Here is a 17,068-nt window from a genome sequence, read left to right as displayed (position 1 = left end):
AGCACATGGATATGTGACCACTTGCTTAGCTAAATAAATGTAATACTTCCAGATGACAGTAGCACTATCTGATGGAGCTGATATGCTTAAAAGAAAGAGTAGGACTCTGGAAAAAAACCTGAAGTCAACATGGAGACTGTCAAGGAAACTAGTTAAGTAGAAAACTTTAAATGTGTCTTCTATGGAGATCAGTTCTATGGGGTGTAACCTCTGGTTAATAAAATATAGCCAGGAAATTTTTCTACCAACCAGAGAATATTAGATCTTCTTGGCTTAAATTCTTATAATGTAATAGAGAAAAACTATATACGTGGTATTTGCCCTAAAGGAGGGAACCTGGACTCCTGAGCTAATGAGAAGAGAAAATACTGAGTGACCTGTGGAGACCTGGAGAGACTCCTCTTATCTCCTCCTCCTCTCTCCATTCCAAAGGAATAAACAGGAAAGGAATAAGGCATTTTTTCACATTCTTACCTAAAAGAGGGGGAGAAAGCTTCCCTTAGACTATGTGCAAGGACTTGATAGCCCTATGCAAAACCATGTCCAATAAAAGGACACAGCTTTGTTACCATGTCATTCACAGGCCAGTGTTGTGGAGGCAGGCTCCAGGTGGCAGCCATCTGAGACTAGGAGGAAAAATCCAGGAACAAAGCTCTCCCCCAGTTCCAGTGTAGGGCTGATAGGTGGACAGGACACCGAATTGCTGTGCTTGTCGGAGCAGCAGGGACAGTGGGAGGAGTGATTTAAGACTTTTTTTCTTCACCTCCCTGAACTGTTGGGAGAATTAGCCATGAGGCTATAAACTGAGTTAATTGCTTCAGCGAAAATATGAGCAGTATTGTCAATCCCTCATTTTGCTTCTTTAAACTGTTCTCCAAAAATAAGGGCCGTTTGGAAAAGCCTTATATTGTCCTATTGTTTTTACTGCTTTGCGTCTGGGAAATCACAAATAGTGATTTTTTGCCCTGGCAAATCATCTGGGGAGCTTTTGAAACAATACTGATGTCTGGTTCCCCACCCCCACCCCCAGTCCAATTAAATCAAAATCTCTAGGGGTGCTATCCAGGTATTAGTGGTTTTTTTTTTTTTTTTTTTTTTTTTTTTTTTTTTTTTTTTAGCTCCCCAGGTCATTCTGTGTGTAGTCAGAGTTGAGAACTACCGTTCTAGAGCCTTATTCTGTTACAGATTTTGGCAACGCTTGGTGCGGCTTTTGCGCATGCCCACATCCTTACAGCCTGTCTGGCTGGGACCACTAATGACATTTATCCAGCATCCCAAACTTGCATTGTCCTTCCACATCAGTGGAGAAAACAACGCCAACGTCCCTTTCTCTCCCTTGAAATAAACTCCCAGTTTGCTCGGATGGAGGGGCTGGAGGGTCCAGATCTGCGATCCGAGCGGGGCATTGGGATCGGGGAGGCGCCCAGGCCTCCGGGACACGGGAGAAAACGGCGAAGGGTGAGGCAACCTCCGACCCGGGTCAGGCCCCGCCCCCGGCTCTGCTGGGCCGCCGAGGCCCGAAGCACTCCCGCAGCGCCCCAGGCAGCTGTGAGTTGCGGACTACATTTCCCACAATGCATCCCGGGGGCGGGCCGGGTCGGGCCGAGCTACTGGCGCCGGGCCTTGGCCGCGAGGGGCCGGCAAAGGCTGTCTTCCTGCGCTGGCAACCGGGTGAAGGGCGGTGGGAGGGCGCGGTGCCCGTTCTGTGGCCATGTCTGTGTACGTAGGCGACCGTGGCCCTGCGAACCTGTGCCCTCAAGCTGGGCCCGGCCGGACAGCCGTACCCCTCCAGGGGTCCGGGAAAGGGCAGTGACCGGCACCCTCTGTGCGTCCTGGGCCCCCTGAGAAACAGGTGAGTCTGACTGCCAGCCCACGTGGCCTGGGGGCGTCGAGAGACTGGAGCGCTGTCATCCATGGAGGGAGGGGCTTGAAGACTGGGGGTCCCTGCCATCTATGCTCCCTTTTGCGATAGGAGGACTAGATCTCCCTCGGGTCCCTGAGCCAACTGGCCCACAGCTGGGGAATACGGGCGAAGCTTGGAACCCATCCCTTGGCAGGGAGGGTGATGTCTAGTAGGGCAGTGGCCAGGTAGGACCCACCTCACCAACAGACACACGTTCGGCTCCTAAAGTCCTCTCAAAAAACAACAAAGGTGAATGTGGGTGACCAGGGCAACCCCTGGAAGGGCCTTGGGGTTTGAGACTTTGCTTTCAAGGGTGCCCTTGTTCAGATAAGTGGGCTGCCCCTGTACTGGGTGAGCCACCCTTTCTGGGCTTAAGTTTGTTCCAGGAGGGTGAGCAACCTTTGTTAGAGAGCGGAGTGGCCCCCAGAAGTGACAAGGACCAGGCTATGATCTCAGTGTGGAGTAGGCATCCTGCTGAAGCAGCCACAGCCCAGCCTCACCTGTGTCTTGTCTGCCACACATCCTGTATCCTAGCATCAGCTTTCCAGATAAACCACTCCCCAAAGAGTCAGGCAGAATGAAGCATTATCCAAGCAGGAAGAGGAAACAAGAGTGATAGGGAGCCAATAGGGAGGGGCTCTCGCAAGGTCCTCCCTGCTCCAGGGACACCTGAGGGAGGGAGGCACAGTAGAAGGGCTCATTGACCCAACCTGTTTGGTGACATTACTCACAGGCACAACAGGGCACTTCTAGGAAAAGTGGCTAGCCCTGGGGGTTTCTAGAGAAACTGCCTGAGAAGAGACCCCATAGGGGAACTTGGGGCAGGTTCTAAGACACCTCCCTTGCTTAACTGCTTCAGGCCTAGCCCCCTAGGAGCTTCAGCTGCATGGGTTATGGCTCCAGTGGGGATTGGGATGGATTTTGCTGTGATTCACTCAACTTCTCTACCTGAATGTCCAGGGTAAGTATCCAGAGAGCTATTTGCTTCATCAGGCCTTCTGGCTGGACCCCCAGACTGACCTAGGAGATGCTGAGGTGCTGCATGATCTCAGGTGGCAGGGGAACTGTTGTGAAGGAAGCATCTACTAGCCCTGACCAGCTGACCCTTCCCCCTCTTCCCCATGCAGGTACCATGCTGACTGAGTACCACTCAATCAGCTGAAGCCCACATAGGATCAGTGGAGAGTGGGCCCTTAGGAGAGGGATAAGCTGTTGTAGATCTTGTTTGGGCCAAAAGTGCAATGCCACAGAGCAGGGGCATGTGGCAGACCAAGGAATTCAACTTAGGAGAGACTTCCCGGAGCAGCAGAGAGCCAATGGGTCTGTTCCTGCAACTCCAGGGCCAGTGAATAGCCTGGAGGAGCTCCCAGCCCTAGGCCCATAGATAGCTCTTTGGCCTGGTATCACAGTTGGGTCACTTCAGGCCAGCACCTACCTGGCCTCACCAGGTGAAGAAGTATGTTTGCCCAGGCCATCTTAGGCTGAGCAAACTCTCCAAATACTGATTTACATGGCAGAAACTACTGGATCCATGTGGAAATGCAGTCACACATGGTGTGAATGCTAAGTAAGAAAAATCATAATGTGCTGATGGCAGCAGCTGAGGATATGAGTGCCTACCATGTGACAAGTTAATCAAATTGATCTCTCATTACCTAAAGAATCATTACTATCATTACCTCATTTTATAGATGAGAAAACTGAGACCTATAAAACCAGACCAAGTTAATCCAGGTCCTTCTGACCTCAGATACATTGTTCCTGAACACTTGACTACTACCAAGGACAAGTCTTCCCCACAGGCAGGGGTTTCTGGAGGCCATATCATAGGTGTGACATGCTAGGTATTCTTCACACATCTTTCACTTTTTCCCTTCTAAAGATGTTTATCTGGAGGCCAGGTATAATGGCTCATGCCTGTAATCCCAGAGCTTTGGGAGGCCAAGGCAGGAGGATTGCTTAAGGCCAGGAGTTTGAGACTAGCCTGAGCAAGAGCGAGACCCCGTCTCTACTAAAAATAGAAAAATTAGCCAGGCGAGGTGGCATGCGCCTGTAGTCCCAGCTACTCGGGAGGCCGAGGCTGGAGGATTACTTGAGCCCAGGAGATTGAGGTTGCAATGAGCTCCAGTGATGCCACTGCACTCTACCCATTGAGACAGAGTAAGACTCTGTCTCAAAAAAAACAAAAACAAAAACAACTCAAAGATGTGGCAGGTCACAGGGTGATCTTCCAGAGAAATAAAGCAGGGCAAGAAGGGTAAGGAGCAGGGATATTGCAGGAAGACCTTTCTGGTAAAGTAACACTTGAACACCAACCTGAAAGAAGTGAGAAAATGTGCCATGTAGATATCTAGCCTAGGCAGTGGAAGAGGTGAAGTGGGGGGCAGGAGGACGTTCAGTAAGGGCAAAGTTCTGAAGTTAAAGTGCTCAGGATACTTAAGGAAAGCCATGAGGCTGGTGTGACTGGGCAGAATCAGAGTTAGTAGGGAGAGGCTACATGCAGTGGTTCATGCCTATAATCCTAACACTTTGGGAGGCTGAGGCAAGAGGAAAGATTGAGGTCAGAAGTTCAAAACCAGCCTGAGCAAAAGCAAAAACTCCATCTCTGCAAAAAAAAAAAAAAAAAAAAAAAAAAAAACAGAGAAAGAAAAATTAGGTGGCTGTAGTGGTGTGCGCCTGTAGTCCTAGCTACTCAGGAGGCTGAGGCCAGATGATCACTTGGGCCCAGGAGTTTGGGGTTGGGGTAGCAGTGAGCTATGATGACACCACTGCATTCTAGCCAGGGCAACAGAGTAAGACTCTGTCTCAGGAAAAAAATGAAAAGAAAAGAAAAAGTTAGTGAGGAGAAAGGGTAGGAGATGAAGTCAAAGTAATTGTGTGGGGTATACTGAGTGTGGCCTGGTACACCACTGTGAGGAAATTGGCTTTCTCACTGAGTGAGGTGGAACCATTACAGAATTGTGAGCAGAGGAATTACATGACCTGACTTCTGTTTCAAGAGAATTACCACTTTGAGTGCTGTGAGAAGGATAGACTATGCAGAAGTGGGGAGACTGGTTAGGAGACCATTGCAACAATCTCCTAAAGAGATAGTGGTGGTTTGGACCAACATGATAGTTGTGGCAGTGATCAGAAGTGGTCAGATTCTGGATATAGGTGTTGCCCACTTAATATCAGTAAATTGTTCCATCAAAGTTGGACAGTCTGTCTGGAATCACTTAGTGTATTTCCCATTGTTTTAAATAAGAAGAAGTATGATGCTTTTCTCATCAAACCCAAAACCCCAATATTCTAAAATGGTACCAAAACACAGGGAAATATATAACTAATATATGCCTAATAAATTATAGTATTAAGATGTAGAATGCTTAAAACATTTTGTCCCAGTCATCAAACAATATATGTTACTTTGATTCAGTATCATAGCCTCTTTTAGTATATGCAACAGCCATGATGCAAGTAAGCCCCCTTGTTGGCACTCAGTGATTTTCTATCAATTCTATTTGGAATGTAATTTGAGGCTTTAAATGCACATTACTTTGTTAAAAATATAGATCAAGTTTTGATAATGTAAATATATGTTTTTTTCCTATATAAACATAAGCTCAATCAATGCAAGTTTGTAATATTAGTTATCTATTGCTGGGTAACAAAGTATCCCAAAATTTAGCAGCTTAAAGCAACAATATTAGCTGGGCACAGTGGCTCACACCTGTAATCCCAGCACTTTGGGAGGCTGAGGCAGGAGGACTGCTTGAGCCCAGGAGTTTGAACCTGGGTAACATAGTGAGACCCCCTCTCTACACAAAAATTAAAAAAAAAAAAAAATTAGCCATGCACGATGGTACATGCCTGTAGTCCCAGCTACTCAGACGGAGGTGGGAGGATTACTTGAGGCCAGAAGTTCAAGACCAGCCTGCGTGATATGGCAAGACCCCATCTCTAAAAACAAACAAAAAAATAATGTGTGACTTCTGAGGCTAGGTCACAAAAGACATTGTGATTTCTGTCCTGTTCTCTTGAATCACTCTCTCTAGGGAAAGCCATCAGCCATATTGTGAGGACACTTAAGCAGCTCCATGGCAAGAACTTCATGGCAAGGAACTGAGAGATCTCCTGTAAACAGCCAGTATCGACTCTTGCCAGTCGTGTGAGTGAGCCATCTTGGAAGCAAATCATCTAGACCCAGTCAAGCCTTTAGATGATTATAACCTAATGAGAGACCCCGAGTTTGAGCCATTGAGCTAAGCTGTGCCAAAATTCCTGACCCATAGAAATTGTATAAAATGATAAATATTGGTTTTTGTTTTTTGAAACAGAGTGTCACTCTATTGCCCAGGCTAGAGTTCGGTGGCACAATCACAGCTCACTGTAGCCTTGAACTCCTGGGCTCAAGTGATCCTCCTGTCTCAGCTCCCCAAGTAGCTGGGACTACAGGTGTGTGCCACTGTGCCGAGCTCTTGGGAGGAGCAACTTTTTAAGGACATGATCAGGACTTTAGTTTTGGGCACATAACCTTGATAACATCAACTAGACAGTTAAATGTGTGTGCTTTTGAGTCAGAAGAGATAATGGGGCTGGAAATCAAAAATGGAATCATTACTGTATAGATGAAATTTAAAACTGAGACTGAATGAGATCACCAAGAGATTGAGTGAAAACAGAGAAGAGGTTCAAGGACTGAACTCTGGGCCCCTCCACTGTAAGAACTGCAAAGAGGACCCAGAAGGAGTAGCCCATGAGGTCAGAGGAGAACCAAGAAAGGAGAGTTGTGTACCAGAAGCCAAGAGGAGAAAATGTTTCGAGAGAGAGGAAATAATCAAATGTATCGATTGCTACTATGGGTTAAGTGAAACGATACTGGAGGTTATTGGTGACCTTGATGGGAGCAGTGTTAGTGGAATAATGGAGGCAAAAGTCTGGTTAGAATGGGTTTAAGAGAGAATGGGAGAAAAAGCAGAGAGGCTGTGGCAGAGACACTTACTATTTACCAGATATCCGTGAGCTCCCCACATTCTCCAGCCCCCCGGCCATGTCACTATTTCTAGCCAATCTGGACTCTGAAGTATTTAAGAGCTGGTAGGTGATCCTCCAGCTCTGTCATTCCCTGCCAGGTGATGTGGAAGGCATACGTTCCACATGGCAGAGCTTAGTAGCCTGGATTCTTGAATCATTTTTGGGAAGAAAGCTGGTCTGAATTGCTACTAGACCCACAGTAGATTTTGTGTGAGCAAAAAGTAAGCTTTTATGTGTAAAGCCTTTACTATTTTGGCATTCATCTATTATACAGCATAGCCTGGCATACCTAATACAAACTCCAAATATTATTTACTATTTTGAGAGGGTTTGTTTGTTTTTATAAAGGACAGCAGAAAAATGGGGTGGTATCTGGGGGGAATGTCAAATTAAGGGGAGGTTCGTTTTAACTTTAGCTTTTTTTTTTTTTTTTTTTTTTATAGAGACAGGGTCGCTTGCTCTGTTGCCCAGGATAGAGTACAGTGGCCCAATCATAATTCACTGTAGCCTTGAAATCCTGGACTCACATAATCCTCCTGCCTCAGCCTCCCAAGTAGCTGGGACTACAGGTATGTACCACCACTCCCGGCTAATTTTTTAAATTTTTTGTAGAGACAGGGTCTCACTATGTTGCCTAGGCTGGTCTCAAACTCCTGGCCTCAAGTGACCCTCCCACCCTGGCCTCCCAAAGTGCTGGGATTACCCAGCGTGAGCCACCATGTCTGGCCCGTTTTAACTTTAATTGAAGTAAAACAAACATACAAGAAAATTCATAAATCATATGTACAGCTCAATGAGTTATCACAAAGTGAACACACCCAAGGGAGGGTGTTTAGATGATGGAAGAAATGTCAGTATATTGGTGATGGATACGAGAGAAGGGGAAACTGATGATCCGGGAGCCATGTGCTTGAGTAGACGAGAAGGGCTAGGATCTGGTGCACACGTGCAGGAGTTAGCCTCAGTAGAGCCTGGACAGCTCATCTTCAGTAAGAAGAGGGAATGCAGTCTGGCAGATGGGGTGAGGTGGTGGTGGAAATCAATGGAAGTTCTGTTCTGATAACTTCTGTCTTCTCAGCAAAGTTGAAGGGAAGGTGATCTGCTGATAGTGTTGAGCATAGGGGGAGGAGATAATGGAAGTTGGAGGAGAGAAAAAGTGTGAAGTTGTTGACTAGGCGAGTGGGAAAGTGAGCAGACATAGAAATATGGGGCATTCCCATTTAAAGAGTGGTTCTGGACCCTCTCCCCAGAAAAAAGCACATACCAGTCTAGGTCTGCATCCAATGAGACAAGACTGGAAGCCCTGGCCACACCCTGGTACTGTCAGGAGCAGCTTGCTCATCTCTTGGAGGCTACTATCTTTATACAGCAGCACAGACCCCATTCTGGCTTTTAGGATAACTTTGTGAATTACTGGTCTATGAGGTTTTCCTATGGCCTGTGTCTTCTTACTGAAGACCTAGACATGTCCTAGTTTCCTTGTCGCTCACCACCCTGGGCTCTGTGGTGTTACAGTGGCTAGTTTGGATTGTTCTTCTTGCTTTTAGTCTCAGTCTCAGAGGGGACACCTTTGTATGCCTCCCCAGGTTCCTGTTGAGGGCATGCAGCCTCTTAGTTCCTCTGGCCCATTGTCAGACAAGGCAGCCTGCACCTTGGCTTTCTGGGCTCTGACCCTTGCTGGGAACCATCATTCTTGATTGTCCTGATGGATGGGATTGGTGGCCTAGAAAAGCCCAAAATAATTTCCCTAATCTCTTTAGTTTTACTCTGTGCAAGGTGATGCTGTTGGCCAGTGGTGCCCCACCCCTACTTGCTCTGTGGTGCTCCAGGCTCAGTGCAGGAGTGGCTGCCAGGCCAGATATAAGGATACAGGCCCTGCTTCCCTGCCTGTCTGCACATTGAGCTTCTGCAAAAGATTCATTTGAAGAAGGAATTCCATAGCTTAAAGCAAAGATGACAAAAAGAAGAGGTTAAAAATCAGTTCTTTGGGTGCACAAACAGGAGCTACCTGACAGGAGCTTGGGCGGGGGTGGGGATCCAGAGAGAGTATTCTTTTTTTTTTTTCAGAGTGTTCTTGGATACTGGAGCCCCATGAATGCTACTATTGATGGTGATGCTGTCTGAAATCTTTTCATGAACTTTTTTTTTTTTTTTTTTTTTTTTTGAGACAGAGTCTCACTCTGTTGCCCAGGCTAGAGTGAGTGCCATGACGTCAGCCTAGCTCACAGCAACCTCAAACTCCTGAGCTCAAAGGATCCTCCTGTCTCAGCCTCCCGAGTAGCTGGGACTACAGGCATGCGCCACCATGCCCGGCTAATTTTTTCTATATATATATATTTTTTTAGCTGTCCATACAATTTCTTTCTATTTTTAGTAGAGATGGGGTCTCGCTCTTGCTCAGGCTGGTCTCGAACTCCTGAGCTCAAACGATCCGCCCACCTCAGCCTCCCAGAGTGCTAGGATTACAGGCGTGAGCCACCGCGCCCGGCCTTCATGAACTTTTTTGAGCACCTACTTCATGCCATGCGTAGAGTCATTTGTCCAAGGCTACAGGGCTAGTAAGGGACAAAGGCTCAGTTATTCTGACTGGACTCCATGCTTTGGGAGGGCAGGCTCAGGTCTGCTTGGCTCACACTAACACCAGTGCCTCCTGGGCCCCTGGCCTGCCTGCAGTACTTGCCTCATGAGTCTTGGGCTAGTTTTCACTGCCTTTTTAGCCTATACAGCTAGATCCCTTTTCTCTAAAGGAGCAGTGCCTGGGATGGTATCCCTTTCCTGTGGACTGTATGTTGCCTGACAAGTGAAGGTCCTTCAGCCTGCCATTCAGGGACCCTAGAGGCTGAATGAGCCCAGCTACCAGCCTTGCTGAGCCATCTAACCTGGTTACTGCTGACATCCACTTGTGGCCACCTCCACCTGACCCTGAGGCTGTGGAAGGACTGGGAGATCAGGCTGAGTCTGTCCTAACCATCAAATGGGCACTGAGAGTTGTCATGTCTGTAGTTGTTTTTAATTGGTAAGGCAACCCTTTGTGCCAAATTCAAAAGGTACAAAAGGATATAGAGAAAAGCAAGGCTCCAGCCTGAAGACAAGCTGGTTGGCTGTGTCTCACTTCTTTCTCTGCAAGCACCTAGATAACCAAGAAGAACTATTTATATAAGTCAACTCAGTTTTGAATGGGGAAATGTTCATGGTAGGATGTGGTGTGAAAGATACCAGGATATAGAATTGTTTCAATTCCCAGATCCAGTGCTTCTTTCCTGTAGTAACACTGAGAAGCTACTTAAACTCTCTCAGCTTCGGTTCCTTCATCTTTATCTTATAAAGCTAGACTGATAGGAGCACCTGCCTCCTAGAGGAGTGATCAGGATTAGATAACTTAATCCACATAAACTTCTTAGCACTATACATTGGCACTCAATAAGTGTTAGCTGCTATTGGTAAAAAAATTATGCCAGCCTGAGCAGGAGCGAGACCCCGTCTCTACTAAAAATAGAAAGAAATGATCTGGACAGATAAAAATATATAGAAAAAATTAGCCGGGCATGGTGGCATATGCCTGTAGTCCCAGCTACTCGGGAGGCTGATGCAGAAGGATTGCTTGAGCCCAGGAGTTTGAGGTTGCTGTGAGCTAGGCTGACACCACGGCACTCTAGCCTGGGCAACAGAGTGCAACTCTGTCTCAAAAAAAAAAAAAGAAATTGAAAAAAAATTATTTACGTTTTCTATACATTAAAAAAAGACGAGAAGGAGTATACTGAAGTATGAACAGTGAAGAATCCTGAGTGGTAGGAAAGTGGTGGCATTTCTTGATGTATACTTTTCTGTGTTTTCCAAATTTTCTACAATGAATATGTCTTCCCTTTATAATCAGAGAAGGAACAATATATTTAATCTTTAAAAAGGGAATACTCTGAACCCATTCCCTAGGGATTTGAATTAGTGCAATCCTGGTAAAGGACACTTTCCTGCACTTACTACTGTTAATTATGCCAGTGACCCTGCCAATAGCACTTTCCCCCTTGCCCTTGTAATGCCTTTGTTTGCCCCACAGGAGAGCCCAAAGGATGGCTGCTGACATGCAGAGGAAGAGAAGCAGTGAATGTCCTGATGGCACATTGGCTCCTTCTGATGGACAGAGTATGGAGAGAGCTGAGAGCCCCACACCAGGACTGGCCCAGGGAATGGAGCCAGGTATGGGCAGAGTGTGCAGCCACAGCCAACTGACAGCTGGAGCAGGCTCCAGGGGGAATTGGGATTCCCAACCACTTTTTTCTCCCCACTCATTCATGCATTTGTCAGTCACTCACTGGATATTTGTCAAGTGCTGGGAGCAGGGCTCACTCTGCATCTGGCCCTCTTCTCCACTTAGTGTTGTGCCTCTTGTCCTGTGCTCTCTGGCTGCCAGTGTGGGCTTTCCTCCTGTTCTCTGTTGTCTATAGGGCACCACCTTCCTGGCTCCTTCTCCCCTCCTGAGCTCTCAGCTTAAATGTTATCTCCTTACAAGTTAGGCCTACTCTGACCACGCTCTGTATAGGACACTAGGTATTTTGTAATTTTATTTGTTTATGTATATATTGCCCTTCTCTCTCTTTCACAAAATTATGAGAGCCCTTTGAGCACAGGCCAGTCATATCCCCAGTGCTTGGTACAGTGCTAAATAGAGACTCAAAATATGTACGTTAAACTGTTTTGTCAAATAAGTCAGTAAAAGAAGATTGACATGGTCCTTGCCCTGGGGGAGCCAGAGGCTAGCAGAGCCATTACAGTGGAGTCAGTCAGGAGCTACGGCCTGAGTTGGGTAGAGAAGCCTTCTCCCAAGGAGAGAAACTCACTGAGTATGATGGGAGGTGCTCCAGGCACAGGGCACACAGCAGTGAACAATCAGGTGCCTGCCCTTGGCAGGTACCATTGTAATTGGAGAGAAGGACAGTAACTGGCAAATGCCACAAGGGACATCTAAGAGATAGAGTGCCTGGGGTTGGAAGTCAAGTGAAGAGATAATTAACACCATCCCTGAGAGCTGAAGTGTGACAAGCAGCCAGCCATGTGGGGAGGTAGGAGACAGCAGACAATAGATACAGAGCTCCTGAGGTAGGCTGGGGACGTGTTGAGGGTTTCCAAAGAACAGATGGAAGACAGGTATGACTGAGACGGGCAAGAGAGTGGGCTGTGAAATGGGAGTGAGAGAGGCAGGCAGATACCAGCCACCACTGCTACCATGAGAGATTTGGGTCTTATTTCCAGTGTGATGGGAGGAGACTGGTGGGCTGTAAGTTGCAGAGAAGCATGATTTATAGCAGACAGTGGCAGGAGGGAACACTGCCTTGGCCCTACAGGGAAAGGCAGTCATACTAGAGTGACCATGTTAGGCACCTTGCTGGTGAGAATGTCTGTCAGCAGCTCCCCCTCTAAGCACCAGTGCTTTTGGCCTGCAGGTGCCGGGCAGGAGGGTGCCATGTTCGTCCATGCCCGTTCCTACGAGGACCTGACTGAGTCAGAGGATGGGGCAGCTTCTGGGGACAGCCCCAAGGAGGGTGCTGGAAGTCCCCCACCACTGCCTACAGACATGCACCAGATCAGCCAGGACTTTAGCGAGCTAAGCACCCAGCTGACAGGTGTGGCCCGGGACCTGCAGGAGGAGATGCTTCCAGAAAGCTCTGAGGACTGGTTGGAAGCCCCAGGTGCAGTTGGGCAACCAGCCACGGAGCTCCCCAGGGAGGGAAGAGCTGAGGAGGATGACGAGGATACCACGGAGGCATGGCGGCTGCATCAGAAGCATGTCTTTGTGCTGAGTGAGGCAGGAAAGCCCGTGTACTCCCGCTACGGGTCTGAGGAGGCACTTTCCAGCACTATGGGTGTTATGGTAGCCCTGGTGTCCTTCCTGGAGGCAGACAAGAATGCCATCCGCTCCATCCATGCAGGTGAGCCACCTGGAGAAGGGAATGGGGAGGGCTCCCCTGGTCAGGGTTAATTCATAGCAGGCTTTGGTTGGACCCACAGACTAAAGGGCTGGAATATGCTGTGTGACTGCTGGTAAGTCCCTCTACCTCTCTGAGCCTCAAGGTCCTCACCTGAACAGGGGATAACAACACTGCCAGTCTCATGGGGCTGATAGGACTATGGTGAGGACCAAAGGGCTCTAACATAGGCTTTGCCATTGGAGAGGGTGAGAATCTCCCTGGGGAGGGGACAAAAAAAATCCTAGGTCCTGAGTCCCACGCAGCCCTTGCTAGTTGACTTAGCGCTTAGCATAAGAATGTGTTTTTTTCTTTTTCTTTTTCTTTTCTTTTTTTTGAGACCAGGTCTGGAGTCTTGTTCTGCCATGCAGGGTAAGGTGCAGTAGCATCATCGTAGCTCGCTGCAACCTCAAATTCCTGGGCAATCCTCTTGCAGTCTCCCAAGTAGCTGGGACTACAGACCCGCACCAAGATGCCCCACTGATTTTTTTCTATTTTTAGTAGAGATGGGGTCTCTCTTGCTCAGGCTGGACAATGTCTGTTTTTCTGAAGAGCTTCCCGTGTTTCAGAGGGAGCTAGTCTGTGAAGCAAGTGGCAGGGATAGGTCCTCAGTCCTCACAGAAAGGGGGAAATGGGCTACTGTTTTTATCCTTAACATCCATAAGCCCCTACTGTGTGCGGAGCTCTGAGCAAGGAAAGGATGTGGAAAATGAAGGGCTGTGCGGGAAGGCGGGACTCCAAGGGAGCTGGGGCTGAGGCTGACACTCCTTCCCTGCCTCCCTCCCCCTGCCTCCCGCTCCCCCCAGATGGCTACAAGGTAGTGTTCGTTCGCCGGAGCCCACTGGTGCTGGTGGCAGTGGCACGCACACGGCAGTCGGCACAGGAACTGGCACAGGAGCTGCTCTACATCTACTATCAGATCCTGAGCCTTCTTACCGGTGCGCAGCTGAGCCACATATTCCAGCAGAAGCAGAACTATGACCTGCGGCGCCTGCTCTCAGGCTCTGAGCGCATCACTGACAACTTGTTGCAGCTCATGGCCCGAGACCCCAGCTTCCTGATGGGGGCAGCACGGTGCCTGCCCCTGGCTTCAGCTGTGCGGGATGCCGTGAGTGCCAGCCTGCAGCAGGCACGTGCACGCAGCCTGGTCTTCTCCATTCTGCTGGCCCGCAACCAGCTGGTGGCACTTGTGCGCCGCAAGGACCAATTCCTGCACCCCATCGACCTGCATCTACTCTTCAACCTCATTAGTTCCTCCTCATCCTTCCGTGAGGGTGAGGCCTGGACACCCGTGTGCCTGCCCAAGTTCAACGCAGCTGGCTTCTTCCATGCACACATCTCTTACCTGGAGCCTGACACTGACCTCTGCCTACTGCTCGTCTCTACTGACCGCGAGGACTTCTTTGCCGTCTCTGACTGCCGCCGCCGCTTCCAGGAGCGCCTTCGAAAGCGTGGAGCCCACCTGGCACTGAGGGAGGCACTGCGCACACCCTACTATAGCGTTGCCCAAGTGGGCATCCCCGACCTGCGCCACTTCCTCTATAAGTCAAAGAGCTCTGGACTCTTCACCAGGTGAGGGAGGGCCTCGAGGGCACTGCTTCAGGGAGACAGGGACATGGGGAGGGGGTAGGCTGGTTGGTCCTGATCCCTGGGATACAGCCTTGAAGCTGTAGATGAGCATACTGGGTCTGTTTTACTCTGGCACCAGGGACCCAGATTCCCCATCACCCCACAGGCATATACCTCTCTACTTCATTACCCAGGAGGCCTGGAAATGTTCAGTATGCCCAGTGGAGGAAGCTGGAACAGAGGTCTCCTGGGTCCCTTGCCTTGGAGCAGCTCTGCCTTAGGAGTTATTTTGGGCCAGCCCAAGATGCAGAGCCCTCCTCCATTCTTTCCCCCAACACAGAGGCTGAGCAGTTAAGGCCTCTGTTCTCCCTTTACCCACTTTTGGCCCAGAGGGTTCTGAGCTTACTTACCTTTACTCCCGATCTGTCACTCTATCTTAGACACCTAGGCTCAGACTAGTGTCTCCAAGGATCACCAAAGACACCATGAACTTGAAGTTGGGTTGGGCCAGCCCTGTCTTGGGGAATCTGCTGTGGTAGGGAGATAGTGCCCTCTCCCAGAGGAGCATATGGAGGGTAGGAGTCTCCCTGGCTAGGAACAGGTGTTCCTAGATCTCCAGAGAAGGCAAATGGAAGTCATTCCTTTGCAAACCCACTCCCCTATCTGCAGCCCTGAGATTGAGGCCCCATATACCAGTGAAGAGGAGCAGGAGCGGCTGCTGGGCCTCTACCAGTACCTGCACAGCCGTGCCCACAATGCCTCCCGCCCACTCAAGACCATTTACTACACAGGCCCCAACGAGAACCTCCTGGCCTGGGTAAGGTGGCCCTGGGATGAACTGGGCTTCATGGAGGTCCCAGGTAAGGGCCACAAGGGGCATCTAACCTAGATGACCAGCCTTTGCCCCCTTCTCCAGGTGACAGGTGCCTTTGAGCTCTACATGTGCTACAGCCCCCTGGGGACCAAGGCGTCAGCCGTCAGTGCCATCCATAAGCTGATGCGCTGGATCCGCAAAGAGGAAGACCGCCTCTTCATTCTCACGCCCCTCACCTATTGATGGGAATGTGTGTGGGCTCAGCCCTCCTAGGCCCACTGGACAAGGGAAGCCATGGGAGCCTCCAGGTGGGGCTGGCCTCTCTTGCTCAGCTAGCAGGCAGGGACTGTGGGTTGTGTATCCATTAAAGTGCTTTGGAGAAGACATTTGTTGAGCCCTGTCACTGTCCCTTCTCCCATCTACCCTCACTTGCATACACCAGATCCTCCTTCCTAGCTCCTGCTCATGCTTCTCCATACACAGGGGCACATGCACATTTGAGCCCCTCTTCTCCCTCCTTTGCATCAGCATCAGGCCACACACATCGAGACTTGGACCCTGGACTGGGGCTGTTTTGGTTCAGCTGAAGTCCTGCCATATGTAAAGGGTTCTCAGGTACCCTACTACCCGGCTCTACCTGCTACCCAACCCCTATACTTAGTCTGAGCCCCTGTTGCTTGCCCCTCTCACTCCTGGGTGGGGCTCCCAGTTTCATGCTATAAAAGACCACCAACTACCTTGGGAGCCCTGGCTGTAGTTTTGCAGGGGTTGAGCTGAGTAAGACAGGGATGGATGGTCAAAATAAGGGCAGTCTGAAGCCTGATATGAGTGGGAGCACTTGGTGAGACAGCCCAGTGTTCAGCTCAGACACATTCAGAGTCCTGTCCTCCTGTAGCTGCAGGCCTCTGGAGAAACTGTCCCTGCATAGGCCTTCCCATGAAGGGCTGTCTTCCTCAGCTCCCCTACCAGACCAGCACTTTCCTCAAAATGGCCCCCAAGGCTGAGTGTGGTGGCTCACACCTATAATCCCAGCACTTTTGGAGGCCAAGGCAGGAGGATCACTTGAGACCAGGAGTTTGTCACCAGCCTGGGCAACATAGTGAGACCTTGCCTCTAAAAAAAAGGGAAAAAAGAAAGAAAAAAATGGACCTCAAAAGTGAGCTTGAGGGTCTGAGAAAAGGCCCAGTTGATCTTTAGGGCAGGAGTGGATCTGCCCTAATAAGGACTGTTGCTACTAGGTGCACTAGGCCCTCTTCAGTCACTCTATTCCCTGGCATGTCATGGCCCGACCTGTATGGGGCACTATGGACATCCTAGGAGGCTTGACAGTGAAGGCCCAGCCACATTCACTCTATCATGAGACCCTCTTTGGGCAGAGCTCTGAGCACAGTGCAGAAAGCTTCTACCTTGCTACAGGGGGTAGGGGATCTCCTAGTTCTGCTACAACTTAACCATCTTATTGGCCAGCAGGAGAAAAATGCCTAGGAAATACAAATGCGAGAAAACTGTCCACTGATTGTGGTCTTTAGACTGTCAAGAGAGAATCACCCTCATGTAATCTTTGAGAGTTAGGCGAAGATTTTCCACCACTCAAACCAACCCATGTTGGAGAAAGTTTATGTGGGTGACATGGACCAAGAGGTACACTGGAATAGTTGTACTTACTGTCCTGGAAAATGATAGCATGGCCCCTGCCCTTGGCCTCACGCTGGATCACAATAGAATGGGCATGGCAGCAGGCTACCAGCCCAGATTCCAAAGCCCCTGGGGAGCAGCCACAGGCTTTGTGGGTGCTGCTCACTCTGC

At 49.3% G+C, this 17,068-nt stretch overlaps 1 protein-coding gene across 6 annotated transcripts; it reads left to right on the top strand.

Annotated features, from left to right (window-relative positions):
* Positions 1-1,633: 1,633 nt before the first annotated feature.
* On the top strand, positions 1,634-15,644 carry MON1A (MON1 homolog A, secretory trafficking associated). Of its 6 annotated transcripts, XM_069473646.1 has the most exons (8): positions 1,634-1,852; positions 5,941-6,053; positions 7,363-7,488; positions 10,974-11,113; positions 12,358-12,843; positions 13,686-14,451; positions 15,118-15,265; positions 15,365-15,636. In XM_069473646.1, exons 4-8 carry the CDS (start codon positions 10,987-10,989, stop codon positions 15,503-15,505), a joined length of 1,668 nt encoding a protein of 555 aa, XP_069329747.1. In that variant the 5' UTR covers positions 1,634-1,852; positions 5,941-6,053; positions 7,363-7,488; positions 10,974-10,986; the 3' UTR covers positions 15,506-15,636. The 6 variants fall into 6 exon arrangements, with proteins under 6 accessions (XP_069329747.1, XP_069329746.1, XP_069329749.1 ...); XM_069473645.1 differs by lacking the exons at positions 5,941-6,053; positions 7,363-7,488 and having other exon boundaries at positions 15,365-15,644; XM_069473648.1 differs by lacking the exons at positions 5,941-6,053; positions 7,363-7,488 and having other exon boundaries at positions 15,346-15,447.
* Positions 15,645-17,068: the final 1,424 nt, after the last annotated feature.

Source organism: Eulemur rufifrons, chromosome 7 (genome assembly GCF_041146395.1).
Source record: "Eulemur rufifrons isolate Redbay chromosome 7, OSU_ERuf_1, whole genome shotgun sequence".
NCBI classification, from domain to species: domain Eukaryota; kingdom Metazoa; phylum Chordata; class Mammalia; order Primates; family Lemuridae; genus Eulemur; species Eulemur rufifrons.
The sequence above is the reverse complement of the archived record's forward strand: the minus strand, read 5'-3'. Positions and strand labels throughout refer to the sequence as shown.

Bases quoted from the DNA above. Each gene is read 5' to 3' on its own strand.
- MON1A (XM_069473645.1), top strand. From the start codon at position 10,987: ATGGCTGCTGACATGCAGAGGAAGAGAAGCAGTGAATGTCCTGATGGC. The intron at 11,114-12,357 runs GTATGGGCAGAG...TTTGGCCTGCAG, and splicing joins GGCCCAGGGAATGGAGCCAG to GTGCCGGGCAGGAGGGTGCC. The intron at 15,266-15,364 runs GTAAGGTGGCCC...CCCCTTCTCCAG, and splicing joins ACGAGAACCTCCTGGCCTGG to GTGACAGGTGCCTTTGAGCT.